Consider the following 20491-nt stretch of genomic DNA (forward strand, 5'->3'; position numbering starts at 1 on the left):
TGAGGCCTGATTAAAAGATAAGAGAGATAGAGCTACTACATCTAGAGCTTCAGAGTACTTTCATAGTAACATCAGAAAATAGAACTCATGTTTCTAAATGACATTGATCAGTGCCATGTCAGTTGTTCAATAGCCTGTATTTCCATCAACATTCACATTGCAAGGGCAATTTACCATAAGGCAAGATCATTACTTCCTCTGCCAGATCAACCACCAAAATTTCTACAACTATATTTTATTGGAAACAAACAATTGAAAACTGACCAGAGGTGCGCCTACATCTCAGGAACAAGATGTCAGATTGTCTTACATTTACAAAGGATATTTCATGAGCACAATGATCTTATTAAAACTTTTAAAATAACATTGGAACATATGCCAATGGATGAATATAAAGTAGTTATAAGAGCAGACCAAACACCAGCAGACAAACATGAGCGGTGCTTCAATGCTCCTCCGGTAGAAGTTGCAGTAGTTATATCAGGCGATGAGTTTCATCAACGGGATATCGTAATTCAATGAGGTGGCGAATCATTGAGTGCATTTCAGACACATCAATCTTATGATGGTCTACAGTACCCACTGATATTCCCCATGGTGAAGATGGATATCATTTTAATCTGAGGCACACCAACCCAATAACAGGTGAAGCAACCAGCAAGAAACTTTCACTGATGGATTACTATGCATATATACTAATGGTTTGAGAAACTAAACAGAATCACATCTTGAACTGCAGACAATTGTTTCATCAATTCATCATTGATATGTATGCATCATTGATATGTATGTCTAATACAGGATTGGGATAAATAAATACCTGGGCAATGCCGGATTATCAGCTAGTAGTATTTAAAATAGGTAGTGGTCAAGCAAAGGTCCAGCATGGCACATATATGGTCTGGGCTGCAGTTAGTTCTGTAACCTAAAGTGCTGTCTTGTAGCAGTCATTTTTTCACTACCATGACAGTTTCGGTTGTTGGAATGCAGTTGAAGAGGGAAGTCACATCATAGGAAAGTATGTTCTCATCCAGGTCCAGTTGTAATCTCCAAATCTTGTTGGCAAAGTCCTATGAATTGTTGATGAGTGGTGTTGCCAACCAGAGAAGCTAATAAGGTGGTTAGATGTTTTGCAATGTTGTAAGTGACAGAGTTGATGCTGCTGACAATTGGTCCAAGTGGACTTTCCTCTTCATGGATTTTGGGGAGTCGATATATGCATGGGGTGGTTTCCCCAGAAAGATGGTAATAAAAGATGGTAATATTGTGGCTTGTTAATGACATTGTCCTTCAGTAGGTGTTGCAAGAAATCAATGACCTTTTTCTTGTAACTGCTGGTGAGGTCTCTCTTCAGAATCTCATATGTAGCAGTGTCCTTCAGAAAATTGTTCACCTTGGCCTTACAGTCATTTGTATTCAGGATGACTCTGCATTTTTCTTTATCAGCTGGCAGGATAGTGATGTTTGGATCTCTTCCTAGGGATGTCACTGCTCTCCTTTCTTGAACTGTGAGATTGGAAGGGGGTGTTTTGGCACTGATGAGGACTGCAAATGCCTTCATCCTTAATTGTTCTGCTTCTGCCAGTGTATTGTTCCTGATGGCTATGGCTGTGAGGAGATCTACAATTGGGAGCTGTTCTGGTGTTACTTCAAAATTATTATCCTTTTATTTAGGTTTACCTGGATACCTTTTCTCCTGGAATTCATGTCTGTGTAACAGAGTATTCTCTCCCTAAACTTTTCCACAACAATAAATCCTTGGGGCAGGATGAGCCTAGTAGGAATAAATTCATCATTTAATTCTGTAGTCTAGAGTCTGAATAATTCTCTTTCATGCAAAGGAAAAAAAATTCTAGCTAGTCTATCATCCAGGTGCTCAAGAAATCCTCCATCAAGGAGCTGAATGACCACAGACCAGTTGCATTGACATTGGTAATTATGAAAACCTTTGAAAATTTAGTGATGGTCCACCTGAAAATAATCACGGATCTGCTGCTAGACCTCTTGCAGTTTGCCTACCATGCTAATAGATTGGCAGATGATGTTGTCAATATGGCACTGCACTATATCTTGTAATATTTTAAAATCTTCAAAGACCTATGCATGAGTCCTTTTTGTGGACTTCAACTGGGCATTCAACGCCATCATGTCATTTGAGATTCTTAGTCCTCCAGGTCATGCTTGTTCCAAAGGTGCTCTTTTCAAGAGGCAATTTGGACATTCTGGTTTTTCTTTGAGATGTTTTGCCTCTCATTCAAGAAGCTTCTTCAGTTCTGACTAGATGGTGGGGATGTTGTGTTGTGTTAGTTGTGCCTTCTTTATAAATTATGTGACCTGTTCCAATACATACAGTGGTAGAAGTGATTTCAGCTTTTTTTCCACCATCCAGTCAGAGCTGAAGATGCTTTTTGGATGAGAAGTGAAATGTCTTCAAAGAAAAAAACAGAATTTCCAGCTCCCTCTTGGAAAAAGCATTTTGGGACAACCATGACCTGGATGACTGACAGTCTCCATAGAAATGTAACACTGCACTTTGGGATGAACACCCTGAAACTCTGAAGAATATTATCATAAAAGCCCAGACCAGCACAATACCACAGAGAAAGAAAGACAAGAAATCCAAGAAGAAACCAGCATGGCTGTACAAAGATCTCTCTAGCAAATTGAAAGACAAAAAGGACAAGTACAAAAAAATGAAAAGGGGAACAACAGATTTGTTATCCTCTACTTTTATTATGGTTAAAAAAAAACTTATAAAAATGCTTAGGAATATGAAGAAAAATTTGATTATGGCAAGACACTGTGTTACAGATAGAATTGGGAAGCAAAGTATTCCAAGTGCAGATATTCTGTTTAGTATTTCTAATAAGAGGTTGAATATGAATATATTCTGTTCTTAATTACCCTTCTTAATTTAAATAAACTAAAAATTATTTTTATACACAGTGAAGAAAGATGAGAATTCTAAAGCTCGAAATGAGTGAAATATAATAGAACCATTATCAGGTGCATTCCAGGTGCATTCCATACCCAAAAAAGAAATGAACTGCAAGAAATCCTTTACTGTAGAAAGATCTTTTTTTAAAAAAAAAGCCTACTCTGTTACATATAGAGAGCTGGATTGCTAGAGTCTTCAGTAGTTATAATTTGTAATTAGGTTCATTACTGTCTACTCTGTAATAAAAATAATTTATATTCCATAACCTTATTGTTGATTCTTGTATCATATTCCTGTACTCTTATCACTGAGAAGTGATAGAGTTTCTAAGAAAAGGTGAATCTTTGGACCAAAATGTGACATACTGAAAGTTGTTTGCTTAGTAGTCTAGTGATACTATGTTACTTTTACCTTTTTACTTTTTTAATTTTCAAGCAACACAAGTCCACAAAAACAAATCTATCACACTAATTATCTCCTGTGATATTGGGCTGCTATGGTCATTTGAAAGGTTTGGTTAGATACACTAAACACTGATGAAATCAGTTAAGCCTCTGCCCTTACCTGTCTTGATAAACTGGAAGAAAATAATGTTCTAAAATTGGCATGACAAAGCCTTGAAAGCAAGTTAAACTCTTATTGAATGCTGGGATCCCACAATAGATGAAAAGTAAATTGAGAAATAGAAGATAAGGAAGTATAGTGCAGTGCAGTGACCCAGATTATTTAGTAGAACAAGTACAGTGGGTCCAGCCAAGTTTTTTTAACTCTGGAAAACCATGTACTGTAGAGACACTTCTTCTATTGAAAAGAACAGTGTGTAAGCTTTTCTGTTAGCAACCAATGACCTTATTTTTTTTATCATACAATAACTACTCTACTGGAGAGGCAGTAATGGAACCTTCTGATTATGCTTGGTTCTGATGCTGTTCAGTCTTTGCTTCTTATATTTTACCACCTATGAATTTAATTGTAAAACAAAGTCCTACGAGTGGAAAGATTAGAGAACAGTCATAATTTGGGGAAATTTTTCCTGTAAGTACTGTAATTTGGCAAAAAAATTTCTCCTTTTCCTAAAGTCAGATGATAAAAATTATAGGTAGATGAAAGAGAATCCTTCAATTGTTATATGAGGATTTCCAGGTTTTCAGTAGCATAGTAATCTCTTTCCAGACTTTCATGTGGACCTTTATTTAGTGATGTAAGAGATTCTCTTGATGTAGATGGAAAATATGACGCAGTGCATCGTACAAGAAGCAGCTATCTTCAGACATGTGTAGAATAATATATTTCCCTGCAAGGACTTTATCATTAAACAACTTCTTAATTTTCAGTGATGTTGTTTGTAGTTCTAGCAACTAGCTAATGGTAAATATTCTATTACACAAATTCTTTCAGTGAACCATTTGCTGCTGATAAATAAGATTTCAGTTTATTGCATTATTGATTAGTAAAATGACCACATCAAATAAGAGAAGAAATAAGGAGATTGTATGTTTCATTGTTGTTCCAAGAGACAAATTAAGCCCTTCAGATGTGGAGAACTAGATACTGTACAGCATAAATTGATCCTAAAACAATATGAAGCTTTGTTTCAGTACTATTTCCTGCAAGATATTTATAGCTTTTGATTTTTACTTGGATATATCTGTTTGTTGCTTTGGAATATAATGGAGGTATTGATGGTTAAATGGATTCCAATAGAATTGATAATTCCATGGGTTTCTCATGCCAAATGTTAAAAAGTAAATCCTATGAAGCAGTCTGTTAAAATTGCACTAATGAAGCAGTCCCCAATAACTCCAGGAGACTTTTTAACATTTAACATTGTTTCAATAGCTTTCAAGTTAAAATGGTTGACTTAAAATTTGTATCAGTTTAAGAATAACTACATTCCCAGACTTAAAAATGTGCCATGAATTTATAACTACTTTTAATCTTTATTTGAATATTACTGCAGATCTTTGTCGTTTTAGGAATTCCTTCTATTGCAAATAAAAATTTATGAGCAGTGTACAATTAGGAATGCTCACATTTTGAAAAAAACTTTTTTTCTTCAGGGTTATGCAAATAAGATCATTTTTAATGAATATCAAAAGATGATTTTTTAAGACTTTTATTCAAAGTAATAAAGAGTTAATGTTATTTTTCAACAAATTCTGTTTTTTTAAGCAATTATTTATATGCCTGCACTGTACTTTAAGATAAGTTGCATTATTTTTGGAAACAGTATTGCAAGTATTTGGGAACAGATTGCAAGTACTGCTATTTTATATCTTTGACCCTGGGAAGAAAAGAAAAAGTTTCAGACAGTACAGTATTCTTTGATTTATCATAAGGTAGCCATTTTTTTTAACAAAAATATTTTTTTAAATTAGTTGCTCTGATCTAGAAAAATCCCATTATTGCATTCATAGAGTTATCTCATAATATCTGAATATGATATTATCCCTGAAAATAAAGGATGCAGAGAACTCCATATGTAGTAAATAGAATTACCCTTTTAAAATATTGTTGTTTTATAGTTTATGTTTTAAATTATTTATTACAAAGCTTTCTGTGCTTTATTCCAGTTCTATTTTCTAATTAGTTTAGTGTGGTTTTGAAAAACAGTTATGACATTGTCTTAAATTGTATTTTTTCTGCTTGACCAAGCAGAGTAAGAAGAAGCCCCAGAGTACATCTGACAAATTTGGGATATGCATTCATAGGCAAATCCACAATCCTAACAGGTTGTGTTCCAGTCATTTCATTTGGACAAAGAAGACAGAATAGAAGGCTTTGGCTCAACTTGTTCTAATTATATTGAAAATACTATTAAGTACCTAATAAAAAATTGATCTTCTGATTATTCCAAATTAACAAAAAGAATATGCATATTTATTTATGTATTTAATTTGCCACCCATCTCACTGCAAGACAAATCTGGGCAGCTTACAATATTGAAATAAAACCATAAATATATTAATAAACATGTAAGATCTCATTAAAATTGCAATAAAAATTATAATGAAAGATAGTGAGGGAGCAGAATATACAGGGTAGGGAGGTGGAAACTGCTATTAGTCAATTAATCAGCTCCAATGTGGTACTCCCCTGTTCGGCTCCAAGTCACCTGGCAGAGAGTCAAGTCTTCAGGCTCTCGTGGAACTTTAGGAGTGTGAGAGCCAATCTTATCTCAGAGGGCAAGGTATTCCAAAGAGCTAAAGCCACTTAAACTAAATAAAGCCAATTATGCTTTATTGCAACAAAAAGTATTTATTGCTAAAAACATTCCAAACACACAATTCCATTTCATCAATTCAGTTTGAAGCAGAAATTTAGCCACTGAGTTTAGGATACAGCTAATACTATAAATGTTTTGATTATCTGTAATATTAAAATGCAAAATAATCAAAAGTTAAGCACTCATTTTTAAACATTTTCTATCATTTATTTCTCCTAATATCTTCAATATCTAATATCTAAAGCAATCAGAAACAAAATTTATCATCTTTGTTAGCATTCCAATTCAAAGATTCTTTATATGGAAGACAAAGGACTCTATATGGAAGTCTTTTTTGTCAGTATTACTTTCAAAATCACTGCATTTTTAAGGGTTTCAATTTCACTTTAGTTAAATTGTGTTATTTAGAACAGACTGCTGAGTTTCTGATATCTAGGTGAAGTTTTAAAGGTCAGCTTTAGTTGAAGTGTTAATAATTCAAGCACCTGCAAAACTTGGAAGCTCCTCTCTTATTGGCACTGTTATGACTTATTGTCATATTTCTATGTAGACCTTTTTATAAGGACCCATACTATTAAGTAATAAGATATCCAATTCATAGTGCTTGGCCACAAAATGGCGGCACACATGGTCGCAGCGGCTCAATGCTCCCAACATCTGTTCTTCTTTTTGTGTTTTTACTTCTTTTTGTTCCTGCATTTTACTCCATCCTGCAACTAACTAACCTACTGTCGAGAAGACCTGATAAATATAGGACAGCAACTCAAAACTGAAGTCACCTATGCTTATACAGAATCCTACAATATCCCATTGGAGCTAGCAAGATCTCCGGGAACTCCATGGATTGTTGTTGGATCAAGCAAGTGTAGAAGATGGTGTAGGGAGAGAAAACAGAAGCGGGGATGCAGAGCAGGCTGCTAACTCAATTGAGGAAGAGACTGCAGAAACCCCCATTACCATCTATGTTCCTCACAAACGCCAGATCCCTCGTAAACAAAGTGGAGGAACTACAGCTGCAGATCTCCCACAATCACACAATTCGTGAGTGCTGTCTGCTAATCGTCACAGAATCCTGGCTGCACCCGCAAATCCCTGATTCTACAGTGGAGTTAGCGGACCGGACCTTGCACCGTCAAGATCGCAATATAGCCTCCGGTAATTAGGGGACCTAATTATTATGTACGTAAAGACTGGTGCACAAACAGCAAAATAACAAACAGTCATTGCCCACCAGATCTAGAGGCCATGACTGTTCAGTGTAAACCATTTTATCTGCCAAAGGAGCTAACAGTAATTATCATCACTGCTGTATATTTACCTCCAGATGCTAATGTTAGCGTGGCACTCAGGACATACCTTCAAGACATAATTACTATGCAACAGAGAGCTCATCCTGAGGGCGTTCACATCATTGCTGGGGATTTCAACAGAGCGTGCCTAAAAACTGTGTTCCCCAAACTTTACCAACATGTTAAGTGCCCAACCAGGGGGAAAAACACACTTAATCATGTGTATTCAAATATTAAGCCTGCTTATAAAGCAAAACCTCTTCCCCACTTAGGACAATCAGACCATTTCACCCTGCTTTTACTACCAGCCTACACTCCCCTTAGGAAGAGAACAAAATCTAACAATCAAACTATTAGATGCTTGCCTGAAAATGCCCTCTCCCAGCTTCAGGACTGTTTTGCCCGCACAGATTGGAGCATCTTCAAACAACAGGACTTTGAGTTAAACACAGCGACTGTGCTTTTCTACATGAAGACCTGTGTAGAAAATGTCACTGTGGACAAACGAATACAGACCTTCCCAAACAGGAAACCCTGGATGACCAGTGAAGTCCAGACTCTGATCAGGGCCCGTGACCTGGCTTTCAGAGCAGGTGACACCTCACAGTAGAGCACTGCCAGAGCTGAGCTGAGAAGGGGCATCAAACATGCTAAGGAGATGTATAGGAGGAAGGTCGAAGGCCACTTTACTGACAGTGACCCACGACAGATGTGGAGGGGGATCAGGCCCTGACCAACTATAAAGGCCAAGGCCCAACAAACAGTGAGAGCAGTAGCACTCTGGCAGAGGAGCTAAACAGCTTTTTTGCATGCTTTGAGACCACCAAGAACCTGGACATACTGCCTCACAAGGACCACGATGCTGCACCTCTTTCTCTTTAGGTGCATGAGGTGAGAAAAACACTGAGAGCAGTAAATTCCAGGAAAGCTGCTGGGCTTGATGGCATTCCTGGTGCAGTAGTTAAAGCGTGTGCTGACCAGTTGGCAGAAATACTTAAAGAGCTGTTCAATCTATCTTTAACATATGCCATCATCCCACAATGCCTGAAGGCTGCAACCATCATCCCCATTCCCAAAAAAACAAATATAAACACTCTCAATGACTATAGGCCCATAGCATTAACAAGCTCCATTATGAAGGTTTTTGAGTGACTAGTTTCACAGCACATCAGAGACTGCCTCCCACCCTCTTTTGATCAACCTGAGTTTGCTTATAGAGCAAAAAGATCTACAGAAGATGCTGTGGCCATCACACTTCATAGAGCGCCAAGTCATCTGGAGAACAAACAGAGCTATGTGAGGATGCTCTTTGTGGACTATAGCTCTGTGTTTAACACTATCATCCCAGATATACTAGTAACCAAACTGTATAATTTGCAGGTTCCCACCCCCATGTGCCCCTGGATTAAGAACTTTTTGACAAACAGACCACAGTCTGTTAGACCTGGCCCCCACCTTTCTTCCACTATTACACTCAGTACTGGTTCCCCCAGGGTTGTGTCTTGAGCCCCCTGCTATATGCCTTGTACACCTTTGCTCACCAAGCCACGAAATAAACACCATCATAAAGTTTGCGGATGACACGACCATGATTGGTCTCATCTCTGGAGAAGATGAGATGGCATATAGGGCAGAAGTAGAGAACCTGTCTATCTGGTGTTCACAGAACAATCTGTCATTGAATGTCCATAAAACCAAAGAACTGATTATGGACTTCAGGAAACATGGACAGAACCACGCCCCACTCATCATCAATGGAGAACGAATAGAAACTGTCCCTACGATCAGATTCCTTGGCATCCATATTTCAGTTGGTATCTCCTGGTCCCCCTAATACCAAGGCCATAGTGAAGAAGGCTCACCAGCGGCTGCACTTCCTGCAGATTCTCAGGAAGAACAATCTGGATAAGAAGCTGTTGCTGGCTTTCTTGGTGGAGAGCAAGAGTGGAGAGCACTCTGACATTTTGTCTGGGTGTGTGGTATGCAGGCTCCACAGTTGAGGACAGGAAAACTGTACAGAGGGTGATAAACACAGCTCAAAAGATCATTGGTTGCCCTCTGCCCTCCCTGGAAGACTTAGCCAGGTCTCACTGCCAAAGCAGAATCAAGGCCATTATAGAAGACCCCTCACACCAATTATCTTTTTGACCTGCTGCCGTCTGGATGGCGTTTTAGGTCAATAAAATCCCATACCACTAGACTAACAAATAGTTTCTTTCCCTGGGCCATCTGAACCGCAAATAAACACGAAGTCATTACCTTATTAAGATGTGAAAAGATGTGAAATCTCAATACCCCATTCAGGTGTATAGTAACATATTACAGTGCAATCCATCTCTTGTGTATTATACTCAGCTAAGTGTTACAGTCAGTGTTGGATGTATATTTTGTGTATATTCGTAGATAATGTACTCTCAAATTGCAAATGGAGATGTGGGTACTCTATTTTTCTTATCTTCATTTTTAAGTGCTTTGGTTTTATTGTATTGCAAACAGTTGCTGGGGTGCATCCACAGTTTCGTTATACTTGTACAATGATAATAAAGTTCTTCTAATTCTAATTCTAATCAGACCATTTAGCCATTTCATTTTCTCCTGTTTTCTCCAATCTTCCCAACCTGGTGCTTCCTAGATAAGATTATTCCGATAGTTTTCCCATGCTTTTCAAAATGATTTTAACTAAATATCTGAGGATTGAGCTTGAACATTTTTGAACTTTGCTGCTCTTAAATTCTATTCACCAGATTCTTTAATGTTCTCCTTATGTGCAAATGACATACTTGCCATATTGGGGAAAGTGCATCGATCAGTGAACTTTGAAGAAATACCAAGTAGTTTTGGTAGTTTTGTGAATGGGCCAAAGATGTCTTAAATAAGAAATTGATGTTTAACAATTTGGTCATATTTTCTCTTTAAAAATCTATTAATACCAAAACTGCCCCGTCTAATATTTTTGTAACTTTTAATTAGCCCAAATGGTGCATCATAGTGCAAATATTTTGAATATAGGTACCTTAAAATCCAATAACTTAAAGAATGCATACAAAATCTGGGACCTATTACTCCAATGTAACTGAAACTTCAAGGTTCTTCATACTAGTTTTATTTTCAAAGTTGTAGCTGTAGCATCACTCCAGTCAGCAGTAGTCATCTGATCATGATTTCCAATGTTCCTTATCAAATTCCCTCAAGCAAAGTCAATAGGAAATTGGCAAGAAGACGGAAGTTGCTTTCATTCCTTTTGCTTTTTTGCCCATTTGTGGTCATGTCTTTTTCTCTGTTTAGTTGTGGAAATATCTGCACATATAATCCAGTGGGTCATGGGTTGTCTAGTGAGAATTTTCATTTGAGAATTATTCAACATTATGTTTGTGTTTTCTGTATCTTTGTCTCTTTCTTCTCTTCCTCTCCCATTACATTAAGAGTTCAGAATTTGATGGTTTTTGTGATCTTTTTTTTTTTTTTTACAAATGGTTGCCTGTAGGCAATGGGCATGCTTTGTTATGGTTCCTAGACCACTTCCAGTACACTTGGAAAAACTGGGATAGCCCATTGGGATTTTGAGATATGTAGAACATTTGACCTCATCATATAACCAAGGCATCTATGTTTTTTACAAGTTATGTTGCTTGTGGGTGCATGTAAGCAATCAGTAGTTCTTTATAAACAGAAGTGCCTGTACATACATATGGATTCAATCTGAGATAGCCAACCAAACAGTCATGCAAAAGCTTCTGAGGAACCCAGCTGCCTCACATTTCAAGGAAAGACACTATGCTCACGTTAAGGCACTTTGCAAAACTCTGTTGATTGCTTATTTAGTATCCTATGACTATCAAAAAGTGTTGTATCCTAAGATTTATGATGAATGTATTTTTATAGCTTTATCATGATTTATCACATAGCTTTTATGTACACTGAGAGTTTATGCACTGAAAACAAATTCCTTGTGTGTCCAATCACACTTGGCCAGAAAAGAATTCTATTCTATTCTATTCCTATTCCGTTCCGTTCCCTTCCCTTCCCTTCCCTTCCATTCCATTCCATTCCATTCCATTCCATTCCATTCTATTCTATTCTATTCTATTCTATTCTATTCTATTCTATTCTATTCCTACTCTGTTCTCATACTATTCCATTAAGAGAGCTGTGAAAAAGACATCGTTTGTAAAACTAACAACCTGGCTCTTATTCCTTCAATTTCTTGTAGGTTCACTGGTATTTTTTGTTTTTTTAGATTGGCTCTCAGTAATACAATTATGCCAGCTTTCATCTATTAAGCTTTAGTTTAAAAAATGAATAGACATGTAACACTATTATGTGGAAACATAGCATAATTCATTGAGGAAAGATCAAATATTCTAATATTTCATATGATTCAGCAAGTAGAAAAAGGAATATTGAATGCAGGGATGGTATTCTACTGATTTGGACCGGCTGTATAGAACCAGTAGTTATGATTCTGCACAGTTCGAAGAACTGGCAAATCATGCCCCTGGCTGGCCCCACACCTGTCTGCCTGCTCCCCCCCTCCCCCCCCTAGTCAGTCCTTATCGCGCATGCACAACATTGCACACATGCCCGACATCGCTGACTGTGTTCTTCCCCACTCAGTCACTCCTTAAGATATTACTTTTTTTTCTCCCTCCCGACGATCAGCTGTGCCAGGATTCCGCTCGCTTACTTACTGCTTTACCCAGGAGGCTTCCTTGAGACCCAGGAAGGCAAAAAATAGAGGGGGGAAGCACAGCTCCCCCCGCCCCTCCATTTTTTTGCCTTCCTGGGCCCCAGGGAAGCTTCCTGGGAGCAAAAATGCCCCCCAGGAAGCATTCCTGATTCCCAGGATGCCCCAAAATGGAGTGGGGGGCTGCATGCACCCCTATGCTCCATTTTTTCTTTCCTGAGCCTTAGGGAAGCCTTCTGGGAGCAAATCCATTTTTTCCTTCCCAAGCCCCAAGAAAGCCTTCAGGGAACAAAAATGCCTCCCAGGAGGCTTCCATGAGGCCCAGAAAGCCCCAAAACAGAGCATGGTGGGTGCTGTGAGCCCCTGGCTCTGTTTTTTCTTTCCTGGACCTCAGGGAAGCCTTCAGGGAGCAAAAATGCTCCTTTAGGAGGCTTCCCTGAGGCTCAGAAAGCCCCCATAAATGGGGGGCAGAGATGCTGCAAAAAAAAAAGGAAGAAGTAGTGCCCACACAGTCACATGGCCACGTCCACCTAGCCACACCCAGAGAATCTCTCCCCTGATTGAACCCAAACCCTATGTAATACTAGCTCTATACCTGTGCTTCGCTACGAAACTATGTGATCAGGCTTAGTTTTGGGGGAGGAAAATAAGGGGAAAAAACTGTGCCTCTGCCTACCAGCATCCATCAGTATTCATCTGGCTAGCGTCCTGTCAGTGTGTGAGAGAGTTGAGGGCTGTTTGGAAACTGAAACAGTATTTGGTGTGTGAGCAAGAAGGAGACAGCAAGGAGCCTGAGCTTGGCTTACCTCAACTGTTCTGTACTAAAGCTGGTTGCTGCTATGAAACTGAAACTCCTCTCCTCTGCTTGTGTTTTGCATTTGGAACAGCTTTCTTTTCCGGTGGGGAGGGGAGTAGTACTCCTTACCATCAGAGCATGTAAATTATAATATATGAAATACTAATGTTCTGATAGTCATTTAGAAAAATCCTTTCTTAGTGAGCCCCTAGAAGGCAAGAGGAACATATGTGCCAAATTTCAAGTTTGTAGGCTTTACGGTTTGGGAGATTTTGCATGATGCGTGAGTGGTTTTTCGCTTTTATATACTGTATATAGATTTTGCAGTATATTCACCCTTTCAATCATAACCTATTAGGGCTGGAACTCTTTCTTAGACCAGAATTAATTATTTCATTACTAGAAATTTTGGACATGGGGTTGCAACAGATTTTCTATTTTCGTAAAAAGATATTAATACAAAAAGATAAAAGATAGCTACTGTTTTTGCATTAGTGGTTATCTTTCCTGGATCATGACTTCTTGCACTCAAGCCCTGGTCATTTCTCATCTGAACTATTGCAACACTCTTTACATAGGCCAACATTGAAATCCATTCAGAAACTTCATCTGGGGCAAAGTGTGGTAGCGAGAGCAGTTTTGGGATCCCTTCCATGGCCCATATTACACCTCTGATTCACAATCTTCACTGGCTACTGGTCTAAGTCTGAATGCAGTTCAAGGTCTTGGTTATGACATTTAAAGCCCTTAATGGCGTAGGTCAAGGCTAACTCATGAACCTGGTCCACTAGGATAAGCTTGTCTTACTCATGCTGTCAGAGAGGGTCTACTATAGATCCCATCAGTCAAAGAACTCTGACTATTGGGATCCAAGAAGAGTTTCTCTGCCATAGAATCCACCCTTTAGAACATCGTACCCTTACTTACAAAATGTTTTTATGATAGATTTGGAAGGATTATATGAATTGTTATAAAATAAATTAAGTAAACTATGGTTATCTCGCAAAATATGAAGGAATAAAATTATTGTCAAATGGTTGATTAATAATGATACTGGGATATTCAATTTTTGATTGATAATATGAGCTATTATGCAATGTAATTGTAACTGAAGACTATCAAATGGATGCACACAAAAAATTTGTAATCCAATCGGCACACTGTTTGTACACTTATGGAAGAAAGTTTGATGTTTTTATGTTTTGTTTGTTTATGTTTGTCTTTAAAAACTAATAAAAATTTACAAAAAACAACAACATTGTACCCTTCAGGAAGAAATCTGCCCTGGAGTTCCACACTTGAGGTGGCTGCTAGATTGAAAGCAGACACCAGTCCCCTCCTCTTGCTCTCTGCTCTCCACCTGTCCATCTTTTTGGTTATCATATTGATGTATTCTCATTGTGTTATTTTTCATTTTCCATTTTATTGTATTATTTTACTTCTGTTCTATTTAGACTTTTTTTCATTTTCTTTCTTTTTATTATTGTAAGCTGCCTAGAATAGTTCAATGGGAAGATAGGCAGAAAATAAAATGGTAGTGAATTGATGTTAGCCACTTTGGCAAGCTTTTTAATTGTTTGACCTTTTTCTCCAGGAGTTCATCTAAACACACATAACATTCTTCCTCCAGTTACAAAACTCACCTTGATGGATTGTATTTAGTGAAATTGACTAATCCAAAGCCACTATGTGATCTTTCTAAATTCTGCTTGCGTTATATTAGATCACTTGATCTAATATTAGGTCACTAGATCTAATACTAGGTCACTAGATCTAATATTCTTATTGGAACAATTTCAATCTGATGTAGTGGGAAATTTAATGTTAAGCCCTCTGTTATGGTCAGATCATGCCCTAATATCCTTGAGACTCTCTTTTCCCCAGCCCCTCCACAGGGAGATAGGTGGTGGTCTTCCCCGGAGATTGATTGATCCAACTGGATTCCAGAAAGAACTGGCTCATTTGCTTCATGGTCTTGTTGAAGCCTTAACAACCTGGAATCAAAAGAACTGAGAGTTCTGAAGCAAGTTAAGAGATGTCTAGACCACTGCTGGAGAAAGATGAAGGATTAGTCTGACTGGATATATCTTACATTAGCCCCGTGATGGTGAACTTATGGCACGTGTGCCAGAAGTGGCATGTAGAGCCATTTCTCTGGGCATGCGGAGCTATTGCCCATTGCTCTTCCGGGTTCTGGCATGCCAGCCAGCTGGATTTCATGTACACATGTATACCAAAAACTGGAAAAGGAGGCACCTGGTGTGCATGTGTGCACCAGGAAGATGATCTTGTTTCCAGCGCGCACATGTGCGTCGGCCACTTGGTCTTCTGTTTTTTTGTGTGCATGCGGGTACAAGACCAGCAATCGGAAGTGTATTGGTCATGCATGCCAAAAGATCTGGAGAGGGCAGAGCTGTGAGCCAGGACAGCCGGGCCAGGGCTTCCCTCCCTCTCCGCCCGAGTGGGGTTGTTGCATGACTCTGGCCCATGGTGCATCCATGCTCCGGAGACCTGGCCGGCTTGGGCACTCCAGAAGAGCTGGCCAGCCCCAGCAGCTCCTCCAGCACCCCGCCCAGAAGTGGCAGTGCAAGAGAGGTGAGGAGGCAGCAGGTGTGAGGATAGGAGGGCTGGGGCTTCCCTCCCTTCTTGTAGGGCCCCAGCCATCCTGGCTGGCAGCTCTGCTCTCCTTGCTCTTCTGGGTTCTGGCACGCTGGCCATCTCAGGCATGGGGCAGCTGTCTACTCAACCAGCAAATGCTAGCCTATGCGCCTGAGCCGGCCAAGAACTCCAAACTACAGATACGCGTCACTGCCACTTGCTGGAAGCTTGGGGCCGAACAAGAAGCCCGCTCAGGGGGGGAGGGAGAGAAGCCCTGGCTTACCCGTTTATGCCTCCACTGCCTCCTCACCCCCGGTGGTGGTGGCTGTTGCGCTGCCACTTCTGGGCAGGATGCTAGAGGAGGAGTTGCTGGCAAGGGGGCAAGCTGCCCGCATGGCTTGCCAATGTGGGAGCAGCTGTGGTGGCCAGCCAGTTGCTCCTGCCCTTCCCCCTGCAGCTGCCACTCTTCTGGAGAGGTGGGGCTGTGCAGGAGCTGAGCTGGGTGGGAGGAATGCACACTGTCTGGGAAGCGGTAAAAGGTGCACCAGCTAGGAAGCTGTCATGCCCCTTTGGAAGAAGTGGTGGGAGAAGCGGGGTAGCTGCGCTGGCCTGTTCCAAGGCTGGGAAGGGGCTCCAGCTTTCCAGCAGAGGAGGTCGCAATGTGTATGTCCCACTACCCCGAAGGGGATCAGGTGGGAGGGAGGTGCAAGGACCCCTGAAAGGCAAGGTGGAGCCGGCGAATGCGCACAGGACTGGTCTTTGTGCACACATGCATGCCAGAAACCAGCAAACTAGGTGGCCTTTGCGCATGCGCATGTCAAAAAACAGAACATCTAGTTTTGGCATGTGCACACACACACATTTTGTCACTCAGTACCAAAAACATTTGTGGGCACTCTCGTTTCGGCACTTGGTGCCGAAAAGGTTTGTCAACACTGCACTAGCCTTTCTCGTGACAATAAAAGCAAGCGGGGAAAAAATACTTCCTCAATTGCATTTGCAAAGTGTCACTCCTCAACACTCCTGAATCTCCTGAATCCTGGGGATGGTGTTAAGCTCAGATGATCATCTCTAGGGACAGCAGAAGAACTTATTGAACATTAGTTGGAAAAAATCACTTGAATTAATTCCTAGTTGGAACCCTTCCATGGTGCAAGTGCTTATGAGGGATGGCTTCTTGACTAGGAATTTAGAATCAGTTTGACTCCTAAGAAGGTGGACAGAATCCTCCTATTGTCATTGAAACTACCTACCCTTTAAATTTTTGTTCCTTCTGGCTGGTGAAAGCCTCTAGGACAGGGACCAGTAGATGATAAATGTAATTATAAATTCCTCACTGCAAGAGAAATATTCCTGGGATCTTTTAAGGAGGCTCGGGTTTGTCCTCTCTTTAAAAAAAACATTACATGCTCCCATCTGCCTGGACAATATTCGTGCAGTTTCCCATTTTCCTATTTTAGGAAAGTGATAAAAAAAAGGCAGGTTGCCAGCAGCTCCAGAGAGTCCTGGATTTCCTGGACCCCTTTCAACCTGGATTCAATTTTGGCTATATAACAGAGACAGCCTTAGTTGCACTATTGACAATCTCAAGTGAGGGCAAAATAAAGGTAGTGCAACCATCCTTTCTTTCTTTTTTCAAAAAAGCTTTGCTAGGTCTTTTATATGATTTTTTCCAGTGTTTAACATTTTTATTAGGTTATAAGTTAAAATACAAAATATAAAAGTAAAAAGGAAGACACAGTTGGGGGAGTGTAAAGAGGGAGAGAAAAGTGAGGGGAAATGGGAAAAAAAGAAAAAGAAATGACTTCCGGCTCCCTCTGTTGCAGTAAAAATTGATTACTGCAACATCAATAACCACAACATCAAATCACAATCTTTTGTTTTTCCGTAATAATCTAAACTAGTAGAAGCCAAGAGGTCTCCATGTGGAAACAAAGGTGCCTAAATTCTTTCCTTTAACCAAAACAATCAATTTATCAATTTCTGCCAACCCATCAGTTTCTGTAATCATGGAATGGTTGTGGAATATGTAAGATAAAAGTTCCAGATTTTTTTTCTCCAAGTCTTTTTCCATTAAACCCAAAAGAAAAGTGTCTTGTCTTTTTTGATCTCTCAGTGGCCTTCAGTACTGTCCAGGTGTTATCCTTTTGGGCTAGCCTCAATACTAAATTGTTTATCCAGCTCTATCATTACCTGATAGTCATAGCATGTTGCTTTATACCAAGTAAACAGAATAATATTTTTTTTCCTATATGAGAAAAATCTTTAATTGTAAAACTTTGCCTGAATCAGGTCAATTATATGTTACGTCATCATTTAATGAATGGATTAATCATACATCATGAGTAACTATATCTGAATGACAATAGAAGAATATAAGTAAGAAGGATCAATAAATAAGAAAGAACAGATTATTGAAGCCTTCAATGATCATTTGCAGAGCATATCCATCAGATCCAAAACAAGAATAATTTGCAATAATTTCATTATATGAAGCATATCTCTGCTATCTTTAATTTTGGGGATTTATTAGAAAAAGGAGAAGACGCTATTAGTTTCATAAATTTGGTGTTATATAATTTCATAAATTTGGTGTTATGTAACTGGATTTGATCTAGTTTTGATGTAATGGCTGAAATCTCACCTGAACAGTTAAGTGAAGTGACTATGTATAAGCTATGTGCCCTGGTGAGAAGCAAATGCATTTCACCTGAGCTATTAAAAGTAATTGTTGTCTCAACCCAGTACAAAATTCAATAATCTGAGGTACTTTCAAGAATTTTATGGTCATGGTGGAGAATGACATTGTCAAAGTGAATATACACTCTTGGGGTTGATATTATCTCATGAAAAGAAACTTTTGAATTTACTGTTTTGGCATGCAGGCCAATAGCTGCCGAATGTGTTATTTTACTAAATAAAAGTTTTTGATTGGCTGCTTTATGGTGTACTATGATGTTTGGTTGCAGTTGTCTTAAGAGGGCTTCAACAAAATTGCAAGTGTTCAGTTTTAACGAATAGTTGTTATTATATAGTTCAACTCTTGGCATCTAGTGTGATGTTTCCTAAAATTAAAAAAAATGATTTCCTACCTTAAAGCTGGTTTTACATTACTAGAATATTGCAAGGGGTGGGGGAAGGAGAGGAAGAATGAGAATAAAACTGAAGTCTCATCAAGACATACTGGGTATGGTTTTGTTGGTTGTATACATTTCCCAGTTTTGTATATTTTATTGTACAATATATTCTTTTCTTTTGACTGATGTGGTTAGGTGTGAACTTTGCCAAAGCAGCTCAAACTATGATGAATGAAACAAGCATCAAGAATAGATTACTCACTTCACCTCAATCCCCACCCATCTTTCTTTTAACAGAGAACCGGTAATTGTGGTTGGTTAAACATTCTAAGGAATGTTTGTATTTTACTATGTTTTGCTGTTTTATTTTGTAGCTTTCTTTCTTTCAATTCTTAGAGTTTATTGCTTGGCTGTGTTTTTTTTTAAGTGTATTTTAAAAAATGTTTCTGTATTATTCTTAGGGATATAGATGACTAATTTATTAACTCAAATCACTATGATACTGTTCACTATTTCTGAATATGTTTTTTTACATAGTCCGCAATGAATACAAGTGACAGGTATTAAGAATGTAAGTTGTCCTAGATCATAATAAAAACTTATTTAGTATCTCATCTGAAAACCATGTTCATAACTATTTTCCTGTAAGATTCCCTTGACCATTATACCATGGGTATAATGACCTTTTTCTCATTCTTGTTCACTTCCAACTAGTCTTCAGAGATAAATAACAATTAAAAGGTTAACATGTCTATCCTTTTTGTCTGGCAAATATAAAGGCATTAGGTGGAGTATGTGCTTTTAAAGATCATTGTCTACTTATTTTGTATTGATTCTTATCTCTCAAAGATACCAATTACTTGCAAATTTGTTGTCACTAAAATATTCACTGTAAAAATCTTTATCTAGCCATTTCTCACTCTCACTTGTAAAAAGCTTCATAATTTCTTTTCACATTGTTGTCAGTCTCATCAATTAAAACATGACATAACAGGTGGTATAGTTTCTTTAAATCTGAGTCAGTAGCACAACAGAGTGCTGAAGATTATATTTCATTTTGCAGAACTTTCTGGAGCAAAATTCTTAATTAAGTAATTATTTGCAGTTTCTTATAAAAATGTACAATATTTATTTATTTATTTATTTTAGCATATGTTTTATTTGTAGTTTTCCTATAACAACCAACTTTTTGTGGACAGTCAATATATTTTTACACAGTTCTAACAGTAATAATACAATTACATATACATAGTTTTTGTCTTCCAACTTCTAACCTTAATATGCTTATTATAACTATAATATATTCTTTTATGTATCAATATATATTATACTATTTTCCCAATTTGTACTTATTTCTCCCCCCCCCAATTTGTTGGGGTTCTTCTATATTTACTTCTTTTTCTTTATACAATAATATTCTCGCTTTATAATTTTTATCACTATTGATATATAAACATCAATAACATCTCTTCATACGATATACTTGTTGACCCCTGTTAAGTCACTAATGTTTTAATACTTTAAATATCACTCAGTGTTCCACCACATTTTCAATATCTCAATTTTCTATAAACACCAATAACACCAATTATTAGTAAGATTTAATCAGTCCTCGAATTATATCTCTAAGTCCCCTGAATTTATAGTCCTTCAAAGCTATAAATTCCAGTATATTTTTTGCATGCTGTTAATCATAATAATACATTCAGAAATACCTAATCATAGTCTTCCACTTCCTAATCTTATTATATTTGTGATTATATTATTTAATTATATATGTGCTATTTTCCCAATTTATATTTTCCACTTATTTCTATTGGTTTTTAATATAATTACTGTATTGCAAGATATTATGTCTCTATCAATCATCTCTCAGCCTTTTT

General features: G+C 38.2%; 1 protein-coding gene across 6 annotated transcripts in view; it reads left to right on the forward strand.

The window, feature by feature from the left end:
- SUGCT (succinyl-CoA:glutarate-CoA transferase) overlaps window positions 1-20491 on the forward strand; it is a 480947-nt gene that overhangs the window by 296450 nt on the left and 164006 nt on the right. Inside the window, exon 13 of one of the 6 annotated variants that reach the window (XM_087916666.1) lies at window positions 18804-18827. The exons of 4 other annotated variants lie outside the window; for them this stretch is intronic. In XM_087916666.1, the coding sequence (XP_087772792.1) occupies window positions 18804-18809 (6 nt within the window). In that variant the 3' untranslated portion in view covers window positions 18810-18827. Of the gene's footprint in view, window positions 1-2389; window positions 2432-18803; window positions 18828-20491 lie in introns of those variants that run through there. One more of the 6 variants, XM_087916663.1, reaches the window with a different exon arrangement.

Source organism: Pseudonaja textilis, chromosome Z (genome assembly GCF_049901715.1).
Source record: "Pseudonaja textilis isolate UNSWEBS1 chromosome Z, rPseTex1.2, whole genome shotgun sequence".
NCBI classification, from domain to species: Eukaryota; Metazoa; Chordata; class Lepidosauria; order Squamata; family Elapidae; genus Pseudonaja; species Pseudonaja textilis.